This window comes from Corythoichthys intestinalis, chromosome 9, assembly GCF_030265065.1.
Source record: "Corythoichthys intestinalis isolate RoL2023-P3 chromosome 9, ASM3026506v1, whole genome shotgun sequence".
Taxonomy (NCBI): Eukaryota; Metazoa; Chordata; class Actinopteri; order Syngnathiformes; family Syngnathidae; genus Corythoichthys; species Corythoichthys intestinalis.
In genome coordinates, this window is record NC_080403.1 from 59,312,274 (window position 1) to 59,339,053 (window position 26,780).

Consider the following 26,780-nt stretch of genomic DNA (forward strand, 5'->3'; position numbering starts at 1 on the left):
TCGACTGTGGAGCATGGTGGAGGGAGCATCATGATTTGGGGCCGTTTTGCTGCCTCATGGCCAGGACAACTTGAAATCATTAATGGAAGAATGAATTCAAAAGTTTTGCAGGAAAATATGAGGCAGTCTGTCAGACAGTTGAAGCTAAAAAGAGGATGGATGCTGCAACAAGACAATGATCCAAAACAGAAGTTAATCAACTTCGGAATGGTTTCATGAAACCAAACTACACGTTCTGGAGTGGCCAAGTCAAAGTCCAGACTTGAACCCCATTGAGATGCTGTGGCATGACCTAAAGACAGAGATTCATGCCAGACATCCCAGGAATATGACTGAAGTGCAGTAGTTTTGTGGGAAAGTATGTGCCAGACGGATCTGAAGCGTCTGGTTGAAGTTATTGTTTCCAAAATATTGTTTCGCAAAATATTTTTAAAATGTGATGGTTTACTTCCTTATCTCCCCCCCCCCAGTCATTGTTTGCATACTATCTTCATTAACATATGAAAACCTATAAATGTGTGGGTGGTTTTAGTTAAAGCACACACTGTTTTTTCATCTGTGTGATTTTAAAAAAGAGGTACCACTGTATGTAATACAATAATGATAAATAATATAACGATGAATATTTTACTTTTTCTAATTGACCAAAAATCGTGTCAACTTTTCAAAAGCTGTTTACTTTAGCGACCCTAAAGGGTTCATCCCATCAAGTGGATACACAAAAGAATGGCAGCCTTGTATTATTAATGTCAACAGAGGCATACATTTGTTTGGTAAGAAGGTAAGATCGGCCTGAATTTTCTTTAAGCAAACCAGATGCATAAATGACACACTTGGGAACAACCTGTCATCCGCCACTGTACCCCACTGCCATCAGTATGTGACAGAGGAAAAGAGAACGAGGGAGCAAGCGAGGCAGGAGATGGAAGAGAGGAGGCTGGCTGGCTGGCTGACTGACTGACTGATGAGAGGAGAGGAGAGGTACACAAGCTCTGCTGCAGAGAGAGAGAGAGAGAGACTTGGCAAATGTCCTCTCCAGCTCCGGTGCAGCAGAGACGTGATATTTCAAGAATCTTAATTGTGTGGCCGAGAGGGCGACAAGAAATAACATCCTCAGCGACGCGGGAAGCCGAGCTGAACAGAGCCATGAAGTGATTTTTCCTGCTCTGGTATGAAAACTGAAAATGCGGCGATAGCGCAGATGTGTACACATGTAGCCGTGGACACATGCATGCATGCATGCTCGCTCGATCTGAGTGCTTTTCAAATGGAAATCAACAAAATAAGTTTGTGCAGACATGTGCCTGCAGCAACAGCCTGCATCATCATGCGCCTCTCTCGCTTTTTTTTAGAGTACATCCAGATCTTCCATGTCTGTCAAATCATCCCACACCCCTTGCACATCATCATTTTACTCATTACATGCATGTGTTTATATTTTTGACAAAAAGCAGTCATTTGTCACCAATAGGAACAAAAATACATGCCTGAATTTGCTGGAACAGCAGAGATGTTATTCTTGTCTTGAAAAGGCCATTTTTTTCCTTTAGTGAAATCCCTAACGCACTTCAACGTATTGCTAACAGGTGAAAATGGACGTGCTAAATTTGACCATTGCCATTTTGGAAAGATGAAACGCTGTTGGTGAAAGATTTTGACTGCTAATGCTTTAGCAGTCAAAAAGACCAGTTGCCTTTACCATGAAACAGTCCTTTCATGTCAGATTTTCAAAGAAAGGAAAGCAATCCTGGTTTGTAAAGAGATGATTCTGCAAAATGCATGAGCTGCCGTATGAACTTATCAAATGATTTGAATTGATGTTGTAAACACTTTATAGATTTTTCATCACCAAGGACAATCATTGATTAAGAGACCAGACTGGGCATAGCTGAATATTCCAAACTAAATCAAAGAAATGCAGTCCTGTACACGTGTATTATCAATAGAAATTTCTCAATTTGAACAGAAATCCATCTATCCATGTTCTCCAGCTTGCAGTCACGCAGACCAGCTTCTTTTATATTTGCTACCTCATTGGGCAACACAAATAAAATGTTAGAAATACTTATCAGGAAAGTTCATTCTCCACACACATACATTCCTTCAAATTTTAAAATGAAGTCGTGTATAACGGGAATTTCCTCAGTGACTAAAAGTTTGCCTTTCTGAGACAGGTGGACGGAGTTCACTAAGCAAAATAATTCAAGTTCATTCAATTTGGTTGATAAATGTCTCCATTCATAGGCAATGCAATACAGTGGTATGAAAAAGTATCTGACCCTTTTGGAATTTCTCACATTTCTGCGTTAAATCACCATCAACTGTGATCTGATCTTTGTCGAAATCACACAGATGAAATAACAAAGTCTGCTTTAACTAAAACCACCCATACATTTATAGGTTTTCTTATTTTAATGAGGATAACATGCAAACAATGATAGAAGGGGGAAAAGTAAGTAAGTGAGCCTTCTGCCTAAGGAGACTAAAAATGTTTGGTAAAAATTGGTTTCAATTGCTCTTTAAGTCAGGTGTGTGCCCACTGACAAGTGGTTTAAAGCTGCCCTGCCCACTATAAAACACACCTGGTAAGAAATGTCTTGATGAGAAGCATTGTCTGATGTACTCTGATTAAAAAAAAAAAAAAAAAAAGAGCTGTCTGAAGACCTGTGATCAAGGATTGTTGATTTGCATAATGCTGGGAAAGGATACAAAAGCATTTCTAAAAGTCTGGATGTTCATCAATTGACAGTCAGAGAAGTTTTCTACAAATTTGGCACTGTTGCTTCTTTCCCAAGGAGTGGCTGGCACCAAAGATGACACCAAGAGTTCAACACAGACTACTCATAGAGGTAAAAAAGAACTCTAGAGTGTCTGCTAAAGACTTAGACTTGGTCACCCCAAAACGTGTATTTTGTTCTTCTGAAACCATTCTGAAGTTGATTTACCTCGGTGTTTTGGGTCATTGTCTTGTTGCAGCATCCATCCTCTTTTTAGCTTCAACTGTATGACAGACGGCCTCAGGTTTTCCTGCAAAACTTTTGAGTTCATTCTTCCATTAATGATGGCAAATTGTCCAGGCCCTGAGGCAGCAAAACAGCCCCAAATCATGATGCTCCCTCCATCATGCATCACAGTGGGGATGAGGGGTTGATGTTTGTGAGCTGTTCCATTTTTCCTCCACACATGACGTTGTGTGTTCCCCCCAAACAATTCCACTTTGGTTTCACCAGTCCACAAAATATTTTGCCAAAACTTCTGTAGAGTGTCCAAGTGCCTTTTTGCGAACATGAAACGAGCAACAACAGCAGTGGCTTCCTCCGTGCAGTCCTCCCATGAACACCATTCATTCTTAGCCATTAGTTGATGTGTGCACAGAGATATTAGACCATGGGTGTCCAAACCTGTCCGCGAGGGCCGCTGTGGGTCTTGGTTTTTGTTCCTACCAATCGAGCACAGACAGTTTAACCAATGAAGTTTGTGCTAAAACAAGCAGCACCTGACTGCAATCAACTGATTACACTTGTGAGACACCAGATTGGTGAAAAGATGTCGTCTTGTTTTGTAGGAATGAAATCCAGCACCACTGCGGCCCTATGTGGAATAGTTTGGACACCACTGTATTAGACTGTGCCAGTGATTTCTGTCAGTCTTTAGCAGACACTCTAGGGTTCTTTTCTACCTTTCTGAGTATTCTGCGCTGAACTTTTGGCGTCATCTTTGGTGGACGGCTGCTCAACAATCCTTGATCACAGGTATTCAGACAGCTCTTTGACCGAGCCATGATGCACATCAGACAATGTTTCTCATCAATACAATTCTTACCAGGTGTGTGTTTTATAGTGGGCAGGGCAGCTTTCAGGCACTCATCAGTGATTGGGCACACACCTGACTGAAATTGTTTGGTAAAAATGGGTTTCAATTGCTGTTGAAGTCTCCTTGGGCAGAGGGTTCATTTACTTATATCCCCCCTTCTGTCATTGTTTGCATGCTATCCTCATTAAAATATGAAAACCTATAAATGTATGGGTGGCTTTAGTTCAAGCAGACACTGTTTTGCCATCTGTGTGATTTTGACAAAGATCAGATCACATTTGATGGGGATTTTATGCAGAAATGTGAGACATTCCAAAAGGTTCAGATACTTTTTCATACCTCTGTATGAGCTTGATTACAAACTAGAAAATAGCTTCAGTTCAAAATGTGATGATCGGGTACAGCGCTGTCTCCCTTGGTATGAAGTTTTTTCCTCTTAATATACAGTAGTTTTTGCATTGGATTACTGAAGATTGTTCAAGCGCATCTAATATTGTGACGGCAACTCACTTTCTGAGCGTATTATTATAAGAGCATGCCGTTTCTGGCGGTAAACCATGCACTACCATGTAGCGGCGTGGTAAAGAAGAGAAAGATAGGAGGGCGATGCCGAGAAATGGAGCGATTTATTTGCAAAGCTTTTTACAAGCAGTAGGAGTTACCGAACCTTCTTAGCTATGCTTCACTTCACAGCTCTGCTTTCCTGAAACTGACATTGTTGACGCTTGAGAGCAAACGACCAAAACAGGGGGCATCAAAATTAAATGGCAAATGCATTATTGAGCAGGTTGCATGTGGAAAGATGAGAGAGTGCAGATGAAAGTGAATGGCTGATGGAAGAGTGAGAAGAACCCCGGGAGGAAAGATCTGCTCCAAGATGATGTTGACTCTCATACAATGCTCACTTTGCATAACTCAAATCATTCAATTCATGTCCTCATTGCTCTTCTACTACTCTTGTTTTTGGCAGCCCTTTGAATTTTCGTCTGAATTGAAAATAGTCATATTCTAGTGGTTTTAAGATGTGTTCGTTTTCGTACAGTTTTAGTCGACGCACACTCAAACTGCTTTCTGTATGTAAAATTGTTGTAGAAAGTTTTTATCCCCCAAAAAATGAGATAAAAGAATTCCAACAATTTGGAATGACCATGGACAGATGAGCACAAATTGTAGCAACACAAGGAAAAAGCCAACTTGGAGATGATAATACGCACTCAGCAGGGAAAAGGTACATGTGTCAAGGTGGAGCGTTGGGCTCAAATGCACGAGACGAATGGAGAGATGAAGGCTTCAAAGACGGTATTCTTTTCCTGGCATGTGACAGAGGCTAGCTTTAAAGTCCAAAACAAAAAAAAACAAGTAGCGACAAATGTAGACTTGAAACAAAACCGTGACAAGAAAAAAATTACTTGAAGACAGTTCTAGCTTCCTACAGCTTCTCCGACAAGAATGACGCACTAGCACAAGACAAGGAATAAGAGGGGAATATAAGGACTACGGCTAACGATATACAGGTGTTCATGGGCACTCAGGTGATTAAGGGGAGGCTCTAATAAGCCACAACTGTTCTCTTTTACTAAAATATGTTATTAGAAACACTTAAATATTGCCATTAATTTAAAAATCTAGAGCCATGATTTTTGCCCGCAATGGACGCTCGGGGTGATAACGTACAGTGGTATGAAAAAGTATCTGAACCTTTTGGAATTTCTCACATTTCTGCATAAAATCCCCATCAAATGTGATCAGATTTTTGTCAAAATCACACAGATGAAAGAACTGTCTGCTTTCACCAAAGCCACCCAAAAATGTATAGGTTTTCATAGTTTAATGATGATAGCTCGCAAACAGAAAGAGAAGGGGGAAAAATAAGAGCAATGAGCATTGGACGTCTCGCCGCGTTGGAAGGAATTGCTGAACACCGGTCTTCTGCAATTCCTTCTACGCGGTGAGACGTCCAACACATGCACACACCTGTTAAAAGCGGCGAGTACTTAATATTTGTGTTTTTAATGAGTCTTTTATTACCTTTTCATTGCCTCCAATACTTTTTGCATGTGATTTCCTCTCATACCTTTAAGCAGTCTGTTTTCTTGTGGTAGCTTTAAAGCAGGTTGTTGATCTCTTGACCACATTAGTCAGGTAACGCATCTAAACCACCCTTATTTGATATTAGAATGTTGAAATATTTTCTTTCTTTAGTATGTTCTGTCTGTATGCAACTAAACAAAACAAGCTGAAAGCGCACGGTAGTACTTTGGGTGTCAAATTCGCCTCTTGTAGAACGTTTCGCCAGTGTAACACATTTTGGCAAATCACCGTTTTCCCCCCAACTCTGGTCTCATCTCATCCAGTCTTTCCAGTTCATTTTGCTTTTGCTGTTTGTTTTGTGAATTATCAACAGTGCTGTCATGCTCATAAATGTTCCTAGTATTTTATGTCTCTAGAGTCATACTCTGGAAGCCCGGCAGCGTAACCAAGTGATGTCACCGCCCTGCGACATCAACAACAATGGCTACCTACTAGTTAAACTAATTTTACAAATTTTATTAAAACGAAAACATCAAGAGGGGTTTTAATATTAAATTACTTTAACTCATAATACGAGTATCTTTTAAGAACTACAAGTCTTTCTATCCGTGGATCCCTTAAAGCAAAAGGCAAGACAAGACTGACAAGGTGCAAATAGAGTACCAAAAGTAACCCACCAAAATAAAACAGGATGTAAACAAATAGAACATCATTATTGTCAATGAAAGAAACATACTTGGACACCACCAACTGTAGTTAAAAAATAAAAGTTGTCCGGGAGCTTAAGACAACGCGCGCCATGCAAAATGCTATGCTAAGGCTACGAGTTACATTTAGTGTTTGATGATCACTCTTTACAGACCATTAAAGGCTAAATCTATCAACAGTATTTATCTATATATCTGTACCAACATTTTACAACCACTAGCAAAAAGTATGGAATCGCCAGTCTTGGACGAACACTCACGCAGACATTTTATCATGTAGAACAAACTCAGATTAAAGGCTTGAAAAAAATAATGAATTAGTTCAAAACTCTGTAGCATTCAGAAATACTAAAAGAAATGGAAAAAAAACATTGCGGTGCTCAGTATATGTTACTTTTATAGAGCAAGTGCAGGGAAATAAATATAGAATCACTCCATTCTGAAGAAAAAAATATGGAATAACTCCATTTTGAAGAAAATACTGACCCGCCCAGTCATTTCCTTTCCTTAATTGGGCCTCTGCCTCAGATTAGAACTGCTCGTTAGTCAGCAGTTAAAGAGTGCAGTTATCATACCTTGGAGGGCTGCTGAATTCACAAGAATCATGGCTCCAACAAGAGAGATCTCTTGAGACCAAGGAGAGGATTATCAAACTTCTTGAAGAAGGTAACGCTACACCTATGGCTGCCAAAGCTGTGGGCTGTTCACAGTCAGCTGGACAAAGTACAAACAGCATGGCAAGGTTGTTAAAGTTGAGCATACTGGTAGACCGAGAAAGACATCCAGACGTCATGACAAACAACTAAAGGCCATATGTCTTGAAAACAGAAGATGTACAACAAGACAAATGAAGAAAAATGGGAGGAAGCTGGAGTCAAGGTATGCGACAGAACTGTGCAAAATCGCCTAAAGGAACTGGGATTTTCATATAGGAAAGCTAAAAGGAAACCGTCATTAACACTTAAACAGAAAAGAACTAGACTGCAATGGGCTAGGGAGAGGCAATCATGGACTGTGAATGACTGAATGAAGGTTATTTTCAGTGATGAGTCAAGAATCTTCTTTGGACAAGGTGAAGATGGTGTAACTTTTGTTAGGTGCCGTTCCAGTGAGATTTACAAAAATGACTGCCTGATGAAAACATCAAATTCCCTCAGTCCTTGATGATATGGTGCTGCATGTCAGGCTAAGGCACTGGGGAGATGGCTGCGGTTAAATCTTCAATAAATGCACAAGTTTACATTGAAATTTTAGACAGCTTTCTTATCCCTTCAGTTGAAAATATGTTTGTCATTTTCCAAGATGACAATGCATCATGCCACAGAGCTAAAACTCTTAACCCTTAAATACCTGCAACATGAATTATCAGAGAATCCCAAAATTTGAAAAAATAGATCCTAATGAAACCTTTTTTTCAAATTTGCAAAAAGAAAAGTCAAAATGAATATGTGTAATGAGCGCTCTAATATCTATAACCCTTGCTAAATCCTGTTTAATTTTCTCATGGAACCTGCAGATGCATGTGTTTACTTGTATCCTGTATCTTTTTTTTTTTTTTTTTTTAATCAAAAAGAAATTCTGAATTAGTCTCAAAATCATGAAATTTTAGGTGTATCAAATGTGATACGTTTGGCAATAAAGGGTTAAAGCATTCCTTGGAGAAAGACTCATCCAGTCAATCTCATGGCCTGCAAATAGCCCAGAGCTCAACCCTATTGAAAACCTGTGGTGGAAATTGAAAAAAATGGTCCACAGCAAGGCTTCAACCTGCAAGGATGATCTGGCAACTACAATCAAAGAGAGTTGGAACCAAATTGATGAAGAATACTTAAGTCCATGCCTTACAGACTGCAAGCTGTCAAAAAAGCCAGAGGTGGTGCTACTAAATACTAGAGATGTGTTTTGACTGTTATTTCTTTGTTTGTTTCTCATGATTCCATATATTATTCCTCAGAATGGAGTGATTGTATATTTCCCTGCACGTGCTCTATAAAATAACATTTACTGACCACCACAATGTTTTTTATTCATTTCTTCTCATGTTTCTGAATGCTAAAGAGTTGGGCTTGCAAGCTCCATATCCGAGTTTGTTCCATAAAATAAAATGTCTGAGTGAGTGCTTGTCCTAGACTGGTGATTCCATACTTTTTGCTAGGGGTTGTATATTCTCTCATGCCAAGGTGAGAAAACAAATCTTACCATGTGTTTCTAAACAAGCAAGTCTTGATCCTGGCGAGGACACAGTTCACATGAGTAATAAAACCAAACACTGTTAACCAGGGGTGAAAGTGGCTAGAATTTCTTGCCGGAACTCTCCGACGTGTAGGTCGTCACGGAGCTAGAAATTTAGTTTATTTATTTATTTATTTGAGGGCTGTCAATCGATTAAAATTTTTAATCGAGTTAATTACAGCTTAAAAATTAATTAATCGCAATTAATCGCAATTCAAACCATCAATAAAATATGCCATATTTTTCTGTAAATTATATATATATTCTGTAAAATAATTTGTTGGAATGGAAAGATAAGACACAAGATGGATATATACATTCAACATACGGTCCATAAGGACTGTAGTGGGCATTTCACTCTACTGTCATTTAAATCTGTCTATGCTGTCCTCACTCCGAAGTGTCTACTTTTTCCAAAGCTAGACAGCTAGTGAACGACGCCTTAATAATCAGACTTCTTCCTTTTTCATCTGATTTATTAATAAAATGGCCTCAAACCACTGTCCTCTTTAGACCGTAGTGAAACTACAAAAAAAAGTACACAAGCATTGCATTAGCAACAACGTTAGCTTAGCACGCTATACAGGTTCACTAAACATAAACAAAAACCGTCTCATACAAAAAATAGAACATTTTGCTTACTAACATAATATGTATATTCTTTACAACAACCATACTTACGGACAAGTCTTGTCCAAGGATCATATAAGCACAACATTACAACGTAGGCGTCAGCCCGAGACGTCGTGCAGCCATATTGAACTGGCAAGAAAGCAATAAACCATGTCGCAAAGCGACCACAAGAGTTCGCTGTTAGACAGCACAAAAAACCTTGCTGTAAAACTTACCAAAAGGCAGAATACTGTCTGAGCGGGACATGTGCGTTAATTGCGTCAAATATTTTAACGTGATTAATTTAAAAAATTAATTACCGCGCGTTAACGCGATAATTTTGACAGCCCTAATTTATTTATCTATTTTCTTTTTTTGGGGGGGGGTCACTGGCACAGTTACTTCTATAACACATACAAAAACTGATTTTCATTCAAAATTGCATTTTTTCAATGATTTGCAAAATAAAAGTTAACAAAATCAGCAATAACCCCAACCCCCATCTCCTAATTTTTATTTTCCCTAATTTCCTCACATACTATATGCCAAATCTCAATTTCAACTACTTAAGAACATGGGATATACAGTATATTAAAATTGAAGTTAATGTAAACATTTACTTTTGTTGTTGTTGATATAATACAGTATAAGTAACATACATTCAGAAAAATAAGTACAAATGACTTATATTATGCAGAGTGAAATGGAATATATTTTGAAGATCGCGCAAACATTGAATTTTTTAAATCATAAGAAAACGAATAAGTAGCCTAACATAAATGAACAAATATAAGTCCAAAGTGCACATTGACAGCTAAGATGTTCTGAACCTCACCATCAGAGCAAATAAAACTAAATATGAAAAATAAGCCTCCTCAACTCTTCTGTTGCTCTTAAATATTTGATCCACTTTATGTTGCATTGCCCTTTTTTTTGTCACATCAATTCAACAACCTTTTTTTTTTTTTTTTTTTTTTGCTGTACCAGAAAACATGCACATTTCAACCCATCAGAGCTAACTATCTCTGCTGATCACGTCAGTATGTCAGCCAATTGAACGGATAAATGAGTCCAGGCATTTTGCTTTGCATTCGCACTTTGACGTGATTCGCCATCGTCAGACTCAGATAACTGCAGCAGCTGGGGAAACCTCCATGCCGTCCGTGGAATAAAATCAATAATAAATATCGGTGGAAACGGATTATGCTACACAAGCACTTTATTATGCTTGTTGTTAACACTTGTGTATGTAAATCTGATGTTGGTAAATTGTTTTCTTCTTGGAGATGAAATGCATGTGTGGCAGCTTAGCATTTTTTTAACATAGCATTTTGACAGTTGCTGTCATATTTTTGGAATCAAAGCACCGTGTACCAGAACTGCATTTTGGCCCTGAATCTCATACCGGAACTGCGTTCCTGACCGTTCTGGCCCACTTTCACCTATGCTGTTAACCCTAACCCAAACTACACATACAATAAAAAATTGGTGAGCACATAACAGAAACTGTGGCGCATTTTTGTCTCGTCAGGTGAAAACTGGCATTCGTCTCATTGTTTTAGTATCCCAGACGTGTATTTAGCTCGTTATCGTCTCGTCATGAGAAATGTTCTTCGATGAAATGTTTTCGTTGTCGTCATCGTTGAGCAAAAGAAGTATGTACTGCAGCTATTTCCAGTTTTCCCATTCGCACTCTAACTCTCTGTTTATTTCTCCTATTGTGTGTGTGTTTGATAAAGGAGTGAGCGATGAGCCGAGAGTCCACCGCCCGCCGCCAAGATGTGAGATTGATGGAATAACCCGTAAAAGGCTGTCATCATGATCCACCACCGCAATCAAGAGAGTTCCTAAGGACAGCCGCTGTAGTATTGGCCAGAAGACACACATTTCAATATTTCTTTGTGTGTGTGAGGCCACTGTCGTTATGATAATCCTTTCCCGTATTCCTGAGAATTCCATCCCGGTGAGAGCGACCGTAACCGTTTTCTGCCATCCGCGCACACCCTGACAGTCGACGTCCTCGTCTATCTTTCAAATCGCCTCCGATCCGCACCTGCGGCCCCTCAGGATTATGAGGCCAATGTCGATGCTTCTCCGATCACAGTGTCTCCTGTGTGCGTTTGTTAGTGTGTGCGTGCCAGGAGCGCTGGGCTCGCTGCCTCAAGCTCTGCCATGGCACGTCCCCTGCCCGGGGCGGTGCGTGTGTCACATCAAGCCGTGGTTCTCGCCCGACTCCGTTTACCACGAAGCTCCGACGGTGGACTGCAATGATCTGTTACTGACCGGCGTCCCCTCGCCCTTGCCCTTAAGCACACACACCTTGCACCTTCAGGGGAACAATCTATCGGAAATGGACGCGGTCGCGCTGCGCCGGCTCCCCAACCTCACCGATCTCGACCTTTCGCAGAATGACTTGGGCTGCGTCAGGGTGATTACACAAAACTTGTCTCTGCCCTCTCTACTGTCCCTCCACCTGGAGGAGAACCAACTCAGCCATCTGCCAGAAACCTCCTTCTCCTCACTGCTGGCTTTACAGGAGCTCTTTCTCAGCCATAATAATTTGCGTTCGATAGCACCCGGAGCCTTCGCCGGTCTCAACGCTCTGCTTCGCCTGCATCTTAATAACAACAGACTCAGGAATATTGATCCCAGGTGGTTCGGAGATTTGCAGAAGCTAGAAGTTCTCATGCTCGGGGGGAACCCGGTAGAGACCTTGCCGGAACAGGGCTTCTACGCCTTGAGATCCCTTCGCAGCCTTGTTCTCGGCGGCATGGGTTTGAGAGGCTTGGCTGATAATGCTCTGGTGGGGTTGGAGGATCTGGAAAGCCTGTCCTTCTACGATAACCTGCTGAGCAAGGTTCCTTCTCGGGCTCTGCGGCGAGCAAAAGGGTTAAAGTTTCTAGACCTTAACAAGAACCGAATTAAAGTGATCAAGACGGGAGACTTGCGAGACATGCGTCATCTGAAGGAGCTGGGCCTGAACAACATGGAAGAACTGATGTCCATTGAGAGGGCGGCGCTAGAAAACCTCCCGGAGCTCACCAAATTGGAAATCACCAACAACCCACGACTGTCGTTCATTCACCCGGAGGCTTTCGCAAATCTGAGCAGGCTTGAAAGTCTTATGCTCAACTCAAACTGCCTCAGTACTCTGCACCGCCACACCATGAACTCGCTGCCCAGACTGCAGGAGGTCAGCTTGCACTCCAACCCGCTACGCTGCGACTGCTCGTTCCACTGGGCCGCGCAGGATGCCACCAGCGAGCGGCAAACGTCTCGGGCGGTGCGCTTCATTCAACCCCGGGCGACGTTGTGCTCAGAACCCCCGGAACTAAAGGCTCGCAGGGTGAGAGAAGTGTCGACCAGGGAAATGTCAACCTCTTGCCTCCCGACAATCCCCGCCGCTTCGCTTCCCTCCAACGTGGGTGTCAGAGAAGGAGGGAAGCTGCTTTTGCACTGTCGAGCTCTCGCAGATCCACAGCCGCAACTTTACTGGGTGACTCCCTCGGGATCGAGACTCGGACCCGCTTCGCGTAACGTATCGGATGGACCATCAGGTTCTTCTCTCACCGCCGCGGAAAGAATCGCCTACCCGTCGGCTTCCAGCCGGGCAGAAGGCCATTCTTCCACCAAACGCTACCGGCTCTTGCCTGAGGGAACGCTGGAGATCAGAAAGGTCACCTCCAGAGAGGCTGGCCTGTACACCTGCGTCGCCGAGAACGCTCTAGGTGCAGATACGCGCAGCGTCACTGTGACCGTCCGAAGCAGGGAGAAGACGAAGAAGAGGGCGGTGGCTTATAACCCAAAGGGACATTGGTCACCCGGCGCTGAGACAAAGCTAAAAATGATAGCGGCTGGAGAACACTTTGCGATATTGTCTTGGCAGAATAGGCGCAATTACCCCTCCGCTCGTTTATCCTGGCAAGCCGTGAGCCCGGAGGCACCCGCGTACACCACGCGCGTCCTCGCTGGCGCGCGCAGTTTCAACCTCACCCAACTGCAGGCGGAGACATTTTACAGGGTTTGTTTACATTCGGGGACCAGCGGGGCTAACGACAGGAAAGGCAAAGCAAGCGGGAGACCTCGCTGCGTCTCGTTCCGAACGAAGAGAGCGGCAAAGACTGGAACCGGCCCGCAGCTCGGCCCCGAGCTGGCGGCCACACTTCTGATGATCCTCGCGCTCGCACTGATGTTGCTGGCCGGCCAAAGATGGGACAGAGTTCATCTCCGAGAAGTTAAAAGTCATAAGGCTCTGATCGTGGTGCAGAAGATTGGAGGGAACGACGAGAAAAAGCATGAGCAAATTGAAAAACATCTTTTCCATCACGACTGCTGAGATCATTCGAATACACAAATGAATACTATAAGTCCCTTTGTGAAGACTCCCAGTGAAGCAGTAAAGATTTGTATTTGTTTCATACAAAGTACCGAAAATATAATTGGCATCGTTTGTGTGTTGAGACACATCGGAATTATTGAACACAAAGCACGTGGCTTCAAACGGGGCCTGAAGCGAACGGTCAGTGAGTGCGTCTGTCGACAAAAGATACGGTTTATGGCTGCTGGGCTGAAAATAACGGAGACTATATTCAGTTCAGGGACATGTTTCCGGGATGTTTATCACATTTTCTGTCTAAATGTTTCACAGACTCAACCGTACTGTATTACTGTCTGAAAAAAAAAAAAGGACTGCTTGTTTTGTTCTTGTATGTCAAAGTGATCGATGCTTAGCGCTCAGTATCTTGGACAACTGTACTTATACAGCATTTCTTGCCTAACATCCAATATCCTCTTTCAGCATAAAAGGATTCTCAAAGTGATTGTGTCAAATTCTATTTTGAGCTATTATATAATAAATCTTTTTAATTGAGCTGTTACTGTTCCATTGAACATGAGTTGTTTTCATCAGTTGTTGTCAGGACTTGACTCCAGGCAGGACTCAGATCCAGAGTTACTGGTTAAAAAAAAAGAGTATTTTACGAAGCCTCCGTCGGTAAAAAACAAACAAAGGATCTGAAACAAAAATCCACTCCTCCATAGAGGACAAAAACACCATCAAAAAACAAAGTAGAAAACAAACTAAAAGTGCCACTTAAAGTGTCTAAATGAAATTGACCGCTTGAATATGTGTGGAAGCGATCGTTTTATTTATTCAATTTTTGAATCCCGCGCCATGAAAATGAGTGACTTCCGGCTCCAGTCTCGGGTTGGGGACAAATACGAATGTGACATCACCCGGGTCAGCATCTCACAATACAGCATTGCTTTATAGCATACAGATGGACTGTTGCCTGGTATACTAGACTCACCGCTGTTCCAGCGATTGAGTCTGGCGACCGTCCGGCAGATCAAATTCCAAGGGCGCAGCAAGCCACGGCAAACAGACAGCGGAGTGGACCAATCAGCAACGGGCAGACGTGACAAGTAATTAGCGTGAGCGGAGAATGGAGAAGTTTATTCAACATGGCTAGCGCGAGCCATGTTGACTGTTGTCAATGACTTGTTTCAATGTGTTTCTGGTCATTTAAAACTGGTTATACCACGCATTGGAACATATTCTCGGCTCTCCCGTTCGCCCTCTGTGTTGTTGTACACACGACTTTCGGCACGCAAGAGTGACGTTACTCGTTAAGAACGCGTCGCGCAAATAAACAAATCTGACTGGACGATTGACTTTGTACCTTGCTCGAGAGGCCGTTAATGGGCTGGGTCCCAGACTATTTCTCACACTGTTTGAAAAATACAGGGAGAATAGTCTGGCTGTGCCGGGCAAGATGAACTGCGGATTCAGCTAATTTTGTGGATTAATTTGTTTATTTTTCGCATCACGCTAGCCAAATGTGCTGCAGGGATTTGTTGCTGCACCAGGGAGAGACATGTGAGCCTTTTTGGGTTTCAAAAAGTTCCCGTTCACCCTCGGAGAATGGCCAAAACAAGTCCGACAACTGTGGGACCATTGGACTTACGAGGGAGTAAACATCGTATTTTGTATTATGTCAAATACTGGGATCATAGCACACGTTGGAATACGGAGGTGGCTTGCACAATGTGGCTGACAATGCTCCTTGTCCACAGAAAATGCCACTCGGCCGATGACCAGCGGCTTGTTGCGCACCCCCCTCAGTCCTTCGCATGCCCGCCGGGAGAGCGCTATACTCGGCTTATTGCCCAATTCGTGTGCCCGGTGTTCTGTCAAATTTTCCACCCCATCAGAAATTGCAACTTTGTGTTAAAATGGACACGGATACAGCGATTACAAAGTAAACACTACAAACTTTCTTGAAATAAAGGACTATTTACTTACGTTTGATCATGGATGGACATGTAGAAAAGTTCTCCTCAGACACATGTGCAACAACAACTGCACGCCGCTCTCTCACTGTTTACGTCTTCGCCATGCCATTAAGTATTAATTTACGCCATATTCGTGTTGACCATGTGGCAGCTACGCGCTCCTCCGATGTCAGCTGGTTTGTCCGGAGGTCATTCTCCAGCTGCTTCCCTGGCAAACGAGCTCTCCTGCCCGCAGCAGGAAACCAAGACGAGCAGCAACTTGCCTCAAAAGCCGGACTAACTCCGGTGGCATAAAATGTCCAAGAAGTTGACCGTTATGACAATTATGGAGTCATTTTGCCCTGTCGTACTGAATAAATGAATTTTAAATATTTCATATTACATTTAGCACAAAATTGTTGTCATTTACAGTACCATTTATTTAGCAATTGGGGAAAAACACTTTGCCAAATTGTTGTATACAGTCGAATCGTCTCGAAATATGATTGTAATTCAGATAATAATGATAGACTTTTTTTTTAATCCTGTAATAGGCACCTTAAAGGCCTTACAGAATTCTTGATATATGTGGTGACTTTGGCTGTGGACAACAGCAGGCTCTGGTGATGCGTCAGCGGACGAAGACACTCTGGGGAAGGAGGGAAAGACTTACAAAATAAAGCAGGAAATGAGCATGACACGACAAACCTCACTATGGTGTGACAGTTGTGATGTTCTCAAATAGAGTCTATAGCAGGGGTGCAGGCATGGCGGCAAGTAGTTTGGTGAGGCAATGGAGGAAGACTATCGGTCGGCTCCAGAAAGGTTCTGGCAAACCATCCGACACCTTGGGGGGGAGGTGGCAGCAACTGACTTCAACTGGGCTGCCCTTTGTCACCAGTTTGACTTTAAATGGACAGAATTTCTAGGCGAAGTCGGGTGTTGGAGGGGTTCGAGTTCTGTGGTGGGAGGATTGTCATCTCTGGTCCTTGTAGCGCTGTCGAACTGCGACCTCCAGCTCTCGCTGGGGAAGTTCGCAGCTGAGCGTGAAGCGGCCGGGATGAAGCTCGAGAGAGAGCTGAACCGGAAGCCAAAGCTCTCGATTTACCGCTCTATATACCTTCCTACCCTTACCTAAGGCCATGAACTTCGGGCAATGACTGGACGCAAGCGGCTGAGGGAGCTCGGTCATCGAGAGGGACTCAGGGTAGAGCCGTTGAGAGGTGAGGTGGTTCGGGCATCCGGAGAGAATGCCCCCTGGACGCCTCCCTCGGGAGGTGTTTCAGGCATGTTCGAGACCTCGGGGACGACCCAGGACACGCTGAAGGGATTCTATCTCTCGGCTGGCCTGGGAAGGCCTCAGGGCTCTCATAAAAGCAAGTAGAAACCTTTTGACACTGCACTTTCTCAATGTGAATGAGCTGAACGGCTGCATGGTGACAGCACACTCAAATATGGAAACGTTGACAAAGCAGCATACTAGGAAGTAAACAGGGAGGCTTTCACTAGAGAATTACGTAGGCCGCATGTCAACAAAGTGGTACCATTTGCAGTCGGTTTTAAGAAAGAAGAAGAGGAAATGAGCCTTGGAGAAGAAAGGCTCCACTATTGTGCTAACATGTGCCCATTCTGCACCAACACACGTGCTAAAAGAACAGAGATGACATGACATTGAGTCGCAAATAATCAGATCGGTAGACCTACATGGCAATGCATCTGATCTTGCTGCTTTAAGTGAATCAAGGTAGAGATCAGTAGTTACTTTGTTTTTATTCACAGAAAACATACATTTTCTCCAATTAAGGCATCACAATACCGCATATACAAAGACCTACTGCATACGTATGTAAACCATATTTAGACTTTTTTTTTTTTGTATTTCTCTACTAACAACATTTCATTCATTACGGATACAAGCACCAGATACAAATTCATACTATTAGCATATATCATGGACTTGTTTTTTTAGGTAACGCAGTTAATGCTGTAATGCTAAATTGAAGAAATCTGTGATAGCAGCTTCTTATTCGTAAAAAATATAAAGTATTACAACATCCATTAGTAGTTAAAAATGGAAACATTATTCACAGATAGCATCAATAGGACTGTAACATTCTTTAGCCATACAGTACAAACTAATGTTAAAAGTTTGACATCATCATTGCCTGATAAAGTGCCTATTCTGATACTAAATTAAAATACCCACCCATCTTTAGAAAAAAAAAAAAAAAAATGAAACCATGATGGTCCCAAATGATGTGTGGCAACATGTTTGTGGTAAATACTTCAAGGAAAAATTGCATGCGGCGAAAAAAAAGTAAAAATCATCATACAAAGTGACGATATTTCAGTGCCGTACTCCTCACAGTGTACAATCATTTACAAAAATATAAATCTGTTCGGCATTATCAAATGACATCATAAACATGTTTTGTACTAGATTCAACATCAACAGGTACCATGACCTAAATATTTTTTTAAACAAATAACATTGCAGGGTTAGTATTGTAATGGCCATTGTATTACAAAGACAACAGATGTGGTCATTGTTTCGTTTTTTTCCCGCTAGATAAAACTGCTCAACGAAAAAAAAAATCATAATAAGAATACAATCATTCCATTTATGGAAATGCTTTCTTCCAAATCTGTTGGAAACAGACAGGCAATGTTCAGAAATAAGAAATACTTTGTAACAATTGACAATAGTTTTTGTGGATGAGAAAGCAAGCATCACAATTGTAATCATGTTTCGTTTTGAATAGCATGTAACCTATGAAAATAAAAACCTGTTAACACGTACATAGTACAGTATATACTACATCTCCTTAGTTTGTAAAATATACATCGCAACTGCAAGTGGATGAAATACACTGCTGGCCAAAAGTATTGGCACCACTGCAATTCTGTCAGACAATGCTTAATTTCTCCCAGAAAAGGATTGCAATTACAAATCATTTGGTAGTAATATATTTATTGATTTTGCTTGCAATAAAAAAAAAAAAAACAAAAGCGAATGGGGGGGGGGGGGAAATGAAATCATTATCGTTTTACACAAAACTCCAAAAATGGGCCGGACAAAAGTATTGGCACCCTTTGAAAAATCATGTGATGCTTCTCTAATTTGTGTCATCAACAGCACCTGTTACTTACGTGTGGCACATCACAGATGGTGGCAATGACAAAATCACACTTGCAGCCAGTTAAAATAGCTTAAATTTGACTCAACCTCTGTCCTTGTGTGTACCACATTGAGCATGGAGAAAAGAAAGAACATCAAAGAACTGTTTGAGGACTTGAGAAGCACAACTGTGAGGAAGCATGGGCAATCTCAAGGCTAAAAGTCCATCTCCAAAGACCTGAATGTCCTGTGTCTACCGTTCGCAGTGTCATCCATAAGTGTAAATCCCACTGCACTGTGGCTAACCTCCCTAGATGTAGACGGAAAAGAAAATTTGACGAGAGATTTCAACCAAAGATTGTGCGGCTGGTGGATAAAGAATCTTGTAAGTTCAAGCTGTCCCGCAATCCGACGGTACAACAGTGTCAACCTGTACTATCCGTCGGTGTCTGAATGAAAAGGGACTCTATACCCATGAAGACCCCACTTCTGACCCAGAGACATAAAAGCCAGGCTGAAGTTTGCCAAAACTTACCTGAGAAAGCCAAAAATGTTTTGAAAGAATGTTTCTGGTCAGATGAGACAAAAGTAGAGCTTTTAGGGAAAAGGCATCAACACAGAGTTTACGGGAAAAGAAACAAGGCCTTCAAAGAAAAGAACACGGTCCCCACAGTCAAACATGGCGGAGGTTCCCTGATGTTTTGTGGTCGCTTTGCTACTTCTGGCACTGGACTGCCTGACCGTGTGCATGGCGTTATGAAGTCTGAAGATGACCAACACATTTTGCAGCATAATGTAGGGACCAGTGTGAGAAATCTGGGTCTCCCTCAGAAGTCTTCAGCAGGACAATGACCCAAAACGCACTTCAAAAAGCACAGAAAATGCTTTGAGAGAAACCACTGGAGACTGGCCAGCAATGAGTCCAGACGTGAATCTCATAGAACACCTGTGGAGAGATCTGAAAATGGCACCCTTCAGATCTCAGGGACCTGGAGCAGTTGGCCAAAGAAGAATGCTCTAAAATTCCAGCAGAAACTCACTGATGGATACCTGAAGCGGTTGTTCGCAGTTATTTTGTCCAAAGGTTGTACGACCACGTATTAGGCTGAGGGTGCCAGTACTTTTGTCCGGCCCATTTTTGGAGTTTTGTGTAAAATCATCAGGATTTAATTTTTTTTTTTTCATTCTCTACTGTGTTTTTTCATTGCAAGCAAAATCAATGAAGATATTACTACCAAAGCATTTGTAATCGCAATCATTTTCTGGGAGAAATTGAGCATGATCTGACAGAATTGCAGGGGTGCCAACACTTTTGGCCAGCTGTGTAAATACGATGTATGGAAGAATATTCCTATAGTGCTGCCTCAAAATGCGACACAAATTCGTTCAGGAGGGGCTTTTCTTCTCATGAATTTTTTCTTCTACATGTAAATCGCCTAATTCGTTCAAAGCTTTCCTAAAACGCCACATAAAATTTGTTGTCATGTTTTCTGATTGCCTGTCTTTATTTGGAATGCTTTGGCGCTCCCTTGTGGCGCTTAGATGAACTAGTTTGTAAGGCTCATTCTACAGATGTTATCAAATGACTACTCGAGCTCATAGCAAACACGTAGTGCTAAAAGCCCAGCTAACTTGGGCTGCCATTGCGTGCTAGCCACTTCATCTCACTGTTTGTAAGTTTCTTTTTTTGTTTCATATACATGAGCATTGTGGTTTGGTTTGTTTACATTTATAGTCAGAACGTAGTAACCTTATTGCAATGATCTATTACAGTACGTATTATATTTCGTACGATGAAGAATTTCTCATATTATGAAGCGAAAAAAGCTTCGGATTTTTCGTAGACAGGAGCATTCGTATCTCAAGGTACCACTGAAGTTTTGTTCTCCAAGTTTATTGTTGTTTCGGCTATCGATAAAATCACTAATAATGGATGGGTTCGGTCAATAATACTCAAATCGCCACATTTACAAAGATTAGGCAAGAGTGGAATCATGCAGTTCAAAAAGGAAAAGAGTTTAGCTTAACACTTCAAAAGCTTTAGGTGAATTTCGGTGGGCGGTTTAACAGTGATCTTTCAGTGTTTTGCTTTTTGAGGAGCATTTAGAACAGGCGTAGTCCAGCGATATTTATCAATAGCAATCGGCGAGACGAGACGGCGGTATCACTCGGCAAACACCTTACTCCATCTCCATCATGCCTGTCAGATGTGTTCCACGGGTAAGTAGCTGTCTAGTGTTGTCCAACAATTCGCAAAGGGTTTTACAATTGCTTATAAAGCACTACATTTTTCGAACGCCTTCCTCATTTCACTTGAACATAGTTCTGTGGCACCAAAATGCCACAAGAGGGCAGCAGAGGATTACTGGAATGGATTCTCTTTTGCCTTTGGAGGTTCCACTCGAGCCTTTTCTGAGGGACACATGACCGCCGGATTTAATCAAAGAGAAAGTATGGGCAGCGCATTCTTGACCGACCGTCGCAAACTTCCTTTAAAGTCAAGACTCAGCTGTAGTTGTAAGTGAAATTATAAGAGCTGGGCTCTTTGGGAATAGGGGGCGGAGCCTCTGGAATGGTGATATTCTCAAGGTCGAGGAGACGGAGTTTCATTTCCATGCTGATGAGTGTGTCCAGGTCACTTCTGGTCAGGTCGCTGCTCATCTCCCTGCCCAGCAGTGCGTACAGGCCGTCTGTCCAAATGCAGTACTGCTCCGCAAACAAATGCAAATCATTGCAACAGTGGTTGGTGTGCTACAACAAAGCACGCCACCAGAAGTCTTCATTTCTACTTCAAAACTCTATTGACCTGGCACTTCATCATTCTTTTCCTTACAATAGGGGGCAGAGCTTCGTTTAGTAATAGTCATTCGAAAACAGCACGCGCTCTTCTCCAAGCCAGATAAAAGCTTGGATTTTTTGAAGAAGTACGAAAGCTGTACCGCATACAAACAGGAAGGATTGTCTCAGGAGTGATTTGTTCAAGGATTCCAGGTCATTATTATATTTTTCGTACCATGCATGCATTTTGAAACGTACAATCAATAGGAGAAATCAGCCGTTACTGCATTGGAATCATAGTTCGCCATATTTACGTAAAATAAACGCTAACTGCACGTTGTTGTTGTTTTTTTTTTTTTTGCTTTTAACCTAGAATCGAGACTGTTTAACGTCCATGTCTATGAAGAATTCGGGGATTTAAGCATTTATTCACAAGAATTTTAGCCAGAAAAGCTCTGTTTACGTCAGGCGGTCGCTAGCCTCATTCACTACAACCATATAACTAACTATACAACAGGACATAGGTTTGGTCTTAATATTGGTAGAGACGATATAACAGCAAAACCTGCATGTACACTTTTTGCTGGGGACGGGACATTAATAAGACCAAACATATTTGGTGAATGGGGGTCAGAGTTACATTTCTCACCAGTATGATCCTAATTCATTGATAGGCTAAATGGTTAATTCAAAATAAATCTGTATTGACCTATACTAACTTTCACACTGCAAATTTATAACGTCTTAATCTGATCATTTTTGTTAAATCTAGTCAAATAATTTTCTCCATCTTATTTTGAGTGTTAAAGGCTACTTAACAGGTTAATGCGTCAGATTCTTCCACTTAATTTAAGTAAATATTACTATTTGTTCGTATTGAGCCTATACATATAAAAGTTGGCCATTTTTCACCTAAATCAAGAAAAAAAAATCTTTCAAATAAAATTTTGAAAAATATTTTTGAATTAAGAGCATTTCTGACAAACAAGTTTTTCTTTTAAGATTAAATATACAAACTTTTTGCTTAAAATACCTCTTAATCTTATTTTCAGGTAGCTGTTTTCTTATTTCAATAAATGTCAGCGAGTAAAATCGACTTGAAGCACCGTAACAGTAGCAAAATTAGTGGAGTGTCCCCCACCTCCATAACATTGACGTCTTTTTACATTACTTACAGTGGCTGCTGCTGGCAGAAAAAAACTTCTATTATCCCTAGTCTTTAAAGGGGGCAGGGGAGGCGGCATGTTGTATTTCTGTTGGGCTGTGAATGGGTGTGTGTGTGTGTGTGTGTGTATGGGGGGGGGGGGGGGGGGTAAAGTCATCAGCCAATCAAACGTGCGTTTGAGGGGAAAAAATGGAATGGGACATTCAGCGAGTGAAAAGGGGTCAGTGTAAGTCTGAATGTAATGAAAGTACTGTAATTCACCTAATAATGGTAGGATCAATTCCATCCTTACAACATATAGGAAGACAATGACCTATATAACTGAATTGATTATATAATGCAAATTACTGGTGCACGATAATTATAGGTCTGATAATTATCGGTCTGATAATAGGAATTATGACATCCTGATAAATCCAATAACATTTATAATAGGACCGACATGTACTGTTCTGGCTTTGCAGTTTACACAATAGTATGGAAAATCAGTTTACCATTTGCGGGGCATTGCTTCCACCTGCTGGTCAGAATAATTCAATGCACCTATTTTTTTGTTACAGTAGTTTGGTTCAATCACTTACACGTTGCGGTGTCTGAATGCTTTTTGTTACGTTTCCGCCTCGGAAATATATGTAAGTATTTTATGTTTACTATTACATATGGATGTGCAAAATATGTTTACTTCTGTGGTGAAGGGTCATATGTACAGAACTTCCTAAGTTGTGTTATAGAAGCCAGCCAATGCTTTAGTAGCTCAAGCTAGTGTGCCATGCTATAATATAATAGTTGTGTATATAAGTGGATTGTGCAGTTTGTTGTATATTGAGTATTGAATATGTGTATTTTTCTGTTGTACTTTCACAATATTAAGATGAGTGTCTTCCCGTAAAAGCAAGAAAAGACCAAGCCTTGTGGTTTATGGAAGTGCATTCATTCTTAGCTGGCTGTTGGGCAGTGCAGAAGTGAAACGCACTGTTTTTTCATGTCATTATGAAAAATCTGGTGAGATCAAAGGCAAATCTATGTTGAATCCACCACTAGTTTTTTTTTTGTTTTTTTTTTAAACCTCCAGGTGTTCAAAAGCTCAGGTTATACATTTAAAAAATTATATATTTATTATCGGTTATCGATATTGGTATCGGCTTTGAGGAGCAGGAAGTTATCGATATCGGTTTCAAAAAAATGGATATCGTGCACCCCTAATGCAAATAAGGTTGCTTAAAAGTTGGTGGGGATAATTTGAGCATCCTGAAAAGTTGGTAGTGTTATGTCCCTACCTTCCCTACGCCCTTGGTATAATGACAATAAAGGGCTATTCTACTCTATAATAAATTGTGATTGCATATAGAATTTATTAAATTTATAAATTATTTATGCATGTTTTCCTCAAGTATTAAGTTTCTGATGAGAAAATTGAGTGATTTATTAGCTGTTGAAAAAATTCAAGTTGCTATTTTGGGCAAAAACCTATATGATATGTTAAATATCGCTATTGATACCTGAAAATACAGGTGGTTATCTCTGCATTTGGTGATTTTTGTGTATCTAGTGTAAAATCTGAGAATTTTATAGCCATTTTAAGTTTTGTTATACTTGTATAAAAATAAATAATCAGGATTTTATAAGGGAAGGAATTAGTATTTTTTGATGCCGCTGCTCATGTAAACTCATATATGGCTAAGGTAGGTGCCCGTTTTGGTTTTAGGTCGCTAGCGGCTTTGGTTTCGAAAATTTTTAAATTTTAAGTTTTTTTTTTAAATAGGCCTCCTATGAATCGGCCCCGCACCCTGTCAATTAATAGTGAAGTCTATGGCTGGTCTTGACCAGTGTGGACACAATATCCCAAGCTTTTGTCAATGTGATCAACCAGTATGAATGAAATATGTATTTAACCGGAGCCTTAATGAGGTATGGAACGCAAGGGTACACTGATGTACTCTTGACAGCTTACCTCATATTTGTTGGGCGCCACAAAGTTGAGCGCCTCATCTGGATCATAAAGGACAGAGAAGGCCAACTCTAGCACCTCCTGGGAAAACCCCAGTTCAGACAGTGACAAAAATGCACAAATTGATCAGCAGAAAGGCTGTAGATTTATTAAGTAGAAAACTAGCCTAAGGGGTGATCATGTGCATGGACCAATTTCGTTTTTGGTTCCAGCTTTGGTTGAAAAAAAATATTCCTAGTAGATCCCTTTCGTACTGCATATTTCTTCTGGCTTAGGCACATGTTACTAATCTTTAAAGAGGGTTGACTGAGGCAGAACATATTTCATACACGCACGTACCTTGTTTTGCTTTAGAGCACTTTTTTCCTTCATATGCGGGCAGTCCTTCCCAGTCACCACAGACTTCATGTCAGAAACAAGTACTGTAAGAATACAGATCTAATGTCATATTTTCAATGTGTGATATCTTCCAATGATGCTCTAGTCGAGGGTAGCGTAGTTGTCAAACTTTGTTCACGCACATACAGTATGTGTTCATATTGCGCATGCCTTTTGTCCATACGACCGCATTCAGTCAGTCACAGAAAAAGAGTGGAATCTCTCAAGATAACCAAATATCTCACTTATGAAATATTGGGACAGTATAAAAATGAATCTGATTGTCGCATAAATAGTATGTAGTCACAACCGTGAAACTTTTTCATGACACTTTTTCATTCCAATACATATATTGATTGAGTCAACAAGCACAAACTAAAACTAGCCATGACTCTCTCCGGAGTAAGTTTCACGCCGAGTATTTGTTTTTAAAAATGACTCGTGGACATGGGAACACAGCGAATGAGTCAAAAGAAAACAAGACCCTCACTCTTGTCGCTAAGCATCTCAAAAGGCACTTCACCCTGGGGCGATTCATCCAAGTCCCCATAATGCAGCACTTTGTGGTTAAGAGAGAGTCTGCAGAACCAGAATTTCTCTGCAACACAGGCAGGAAGAAATGCTAAAACCCAGGTTAAATGCGTATTATTTATCCAAAAAAGCAATGATACCTTGCCTTCGGCGGTTCCCCACTTTTCGGAAACAGCTGCCCTCGCACAGCCGATGGAGTCGTTGCTGCTTAATGAGCTCCAGGATCTCGGGTTGGATTCTTTCTCGAAGCTCGCTGCCTCACGTAAAGGACATAAATGCTCAAATATAACAGCACGGAAGATTGACAAAGTACGACTAGTGACGTGAGTGACACCGACATGATGGGCGGAGAGTGAAAGTCGTCCTGGCTCATTCTCTCCGACTGGCGTAATCGCAGTATTTCGGAGTAGTTGAGACCTCTCAGCTTGTTCTTCAGCTGGTCTAAAGATGAGGGCTTCATGGCCAGGGCCCTGGTGATCTGCTCTCGGACCACCTGCATCACCTGCGAGCAACGCACGGGGGCCGGGTTGACGCTTTTTCAGGAGGAGTGAGTCACGTCTTCCCATTCCAAAACCAGTTCTGTCAGCAAACAACTTTCTTCATTTATGTTTCAAATGTACTCCAATGAAATAACGGCAGCTCATTTGTTACAATAGATTGCAACGACTCCAAATGCCTTCATGGGGAGGGAGGAAACCCTCTGGAGTGCAGTCAACAGCATTAAGAATTTAGCTGTCGTGTAATATTAATTGAAGCCAAAGCCCTTCTTTAGCTGCAGACTCCCGAGGGATTATCGCTTGCACACCACACAGGCAGTAAGCAGAATTTACAGGTCCGCCAGCGGATGGAAATGTGATATAATACTCCTCTCTCATAGACACAATTGTTTCTACAAAAGGTGCTACAAATCTCCAGGAATGTGTTTAACATTTTTGGAGAGTTTGTAACATTATTGTTTCCGTCAAGCATGACCAGAAGACCATGTTTCCACGTTGATAACAAGCTAAAAAGACGTCTTGGGAGACTAAGGCTAGGTTCATACTGCCCAAATCTGATTTTTTTTTTTCGTGTTTTTCCGACTCGAGTGAGGCATTATCTCGACGGTCTGAAGTCGCGTAGAAGAAGACCATTTCAAATCCGATCTAGGCCACATTTTTTTCAGAATGTGGCGGCGGTCTGAACTTTCAAGTCTCC

General features: G+C 41.5%; 2 protein-coding genes across 9 annotated transcripts in view; one reads left to right on the forward strand and one right to left on the reverse strand.

Moving 5' to 3' along the window:
* Positions 1-910: 910 nt before the first annotated feature.
* Positions 911-14,265, forward strand: LOC130921268 (leucine-rich repeat neuronal protein 2-like). Its single transcript, XM_057844944.1, has 2 exons — positions 911-1,169; positions 11,135-14,265. Exon 2 carries the CDS (start codon positions 11,467-11,469, stop codon positions 13,729-13,731), a length of 2,265 nt encoding a protein of 754 aa, XP_057700927.1. The 5' UTR covers positions 911-1,169; positions 11,135-11,466; the 3' UTR covers positions 13,732-14,265.
* Positions 14,266-17,418: 3,153 nt separating this feature from the next.
* The window catches only part of LOC130921269 (engulfment and cell motility protein 2), a 31,143-nt gene continuing 21,781 nt past the window's right edge, over positions 17,419-26,780 (reverse strand). For 6 of the 8 annotated variants that reach the window (XM_057844948.1, XM_057844945.1, XM_057844947.1 and 3 more), the window contains 6 exons: positions 25,925-26,088; positions 25,727-25,839; positions 25,546-25,653; positions 25,017-25,099; positions 24,681-24,758; positions 17,419-21,492 (listed from right to left, as the gene is read on the reverse strand). In XM_057844948.1, the coding sequence (XP_057700931.1) occupies positions 21,292-21,492; positions 24,681-24,758; positions 25,017-25,099; positions 25,546-25,653; positions 25,727-25,839; positions 25,925-26,088 (747 nt within the window). In that variant the 3' untranslated portion in view covers positions 17,419-21,291. Of the gene's footprint in view, positions 21,493-24,680; positions 24,759-25,016; positions 25,100-25,545; positions 25,654-25,726; positions 25,840-25,924; positions 26,166-26,780 lie in introns of all 8 variants that reach the window. The other 2 variants (XM_057844953.1, XM_057844951.1) reach the window with 2 other exon arrangements.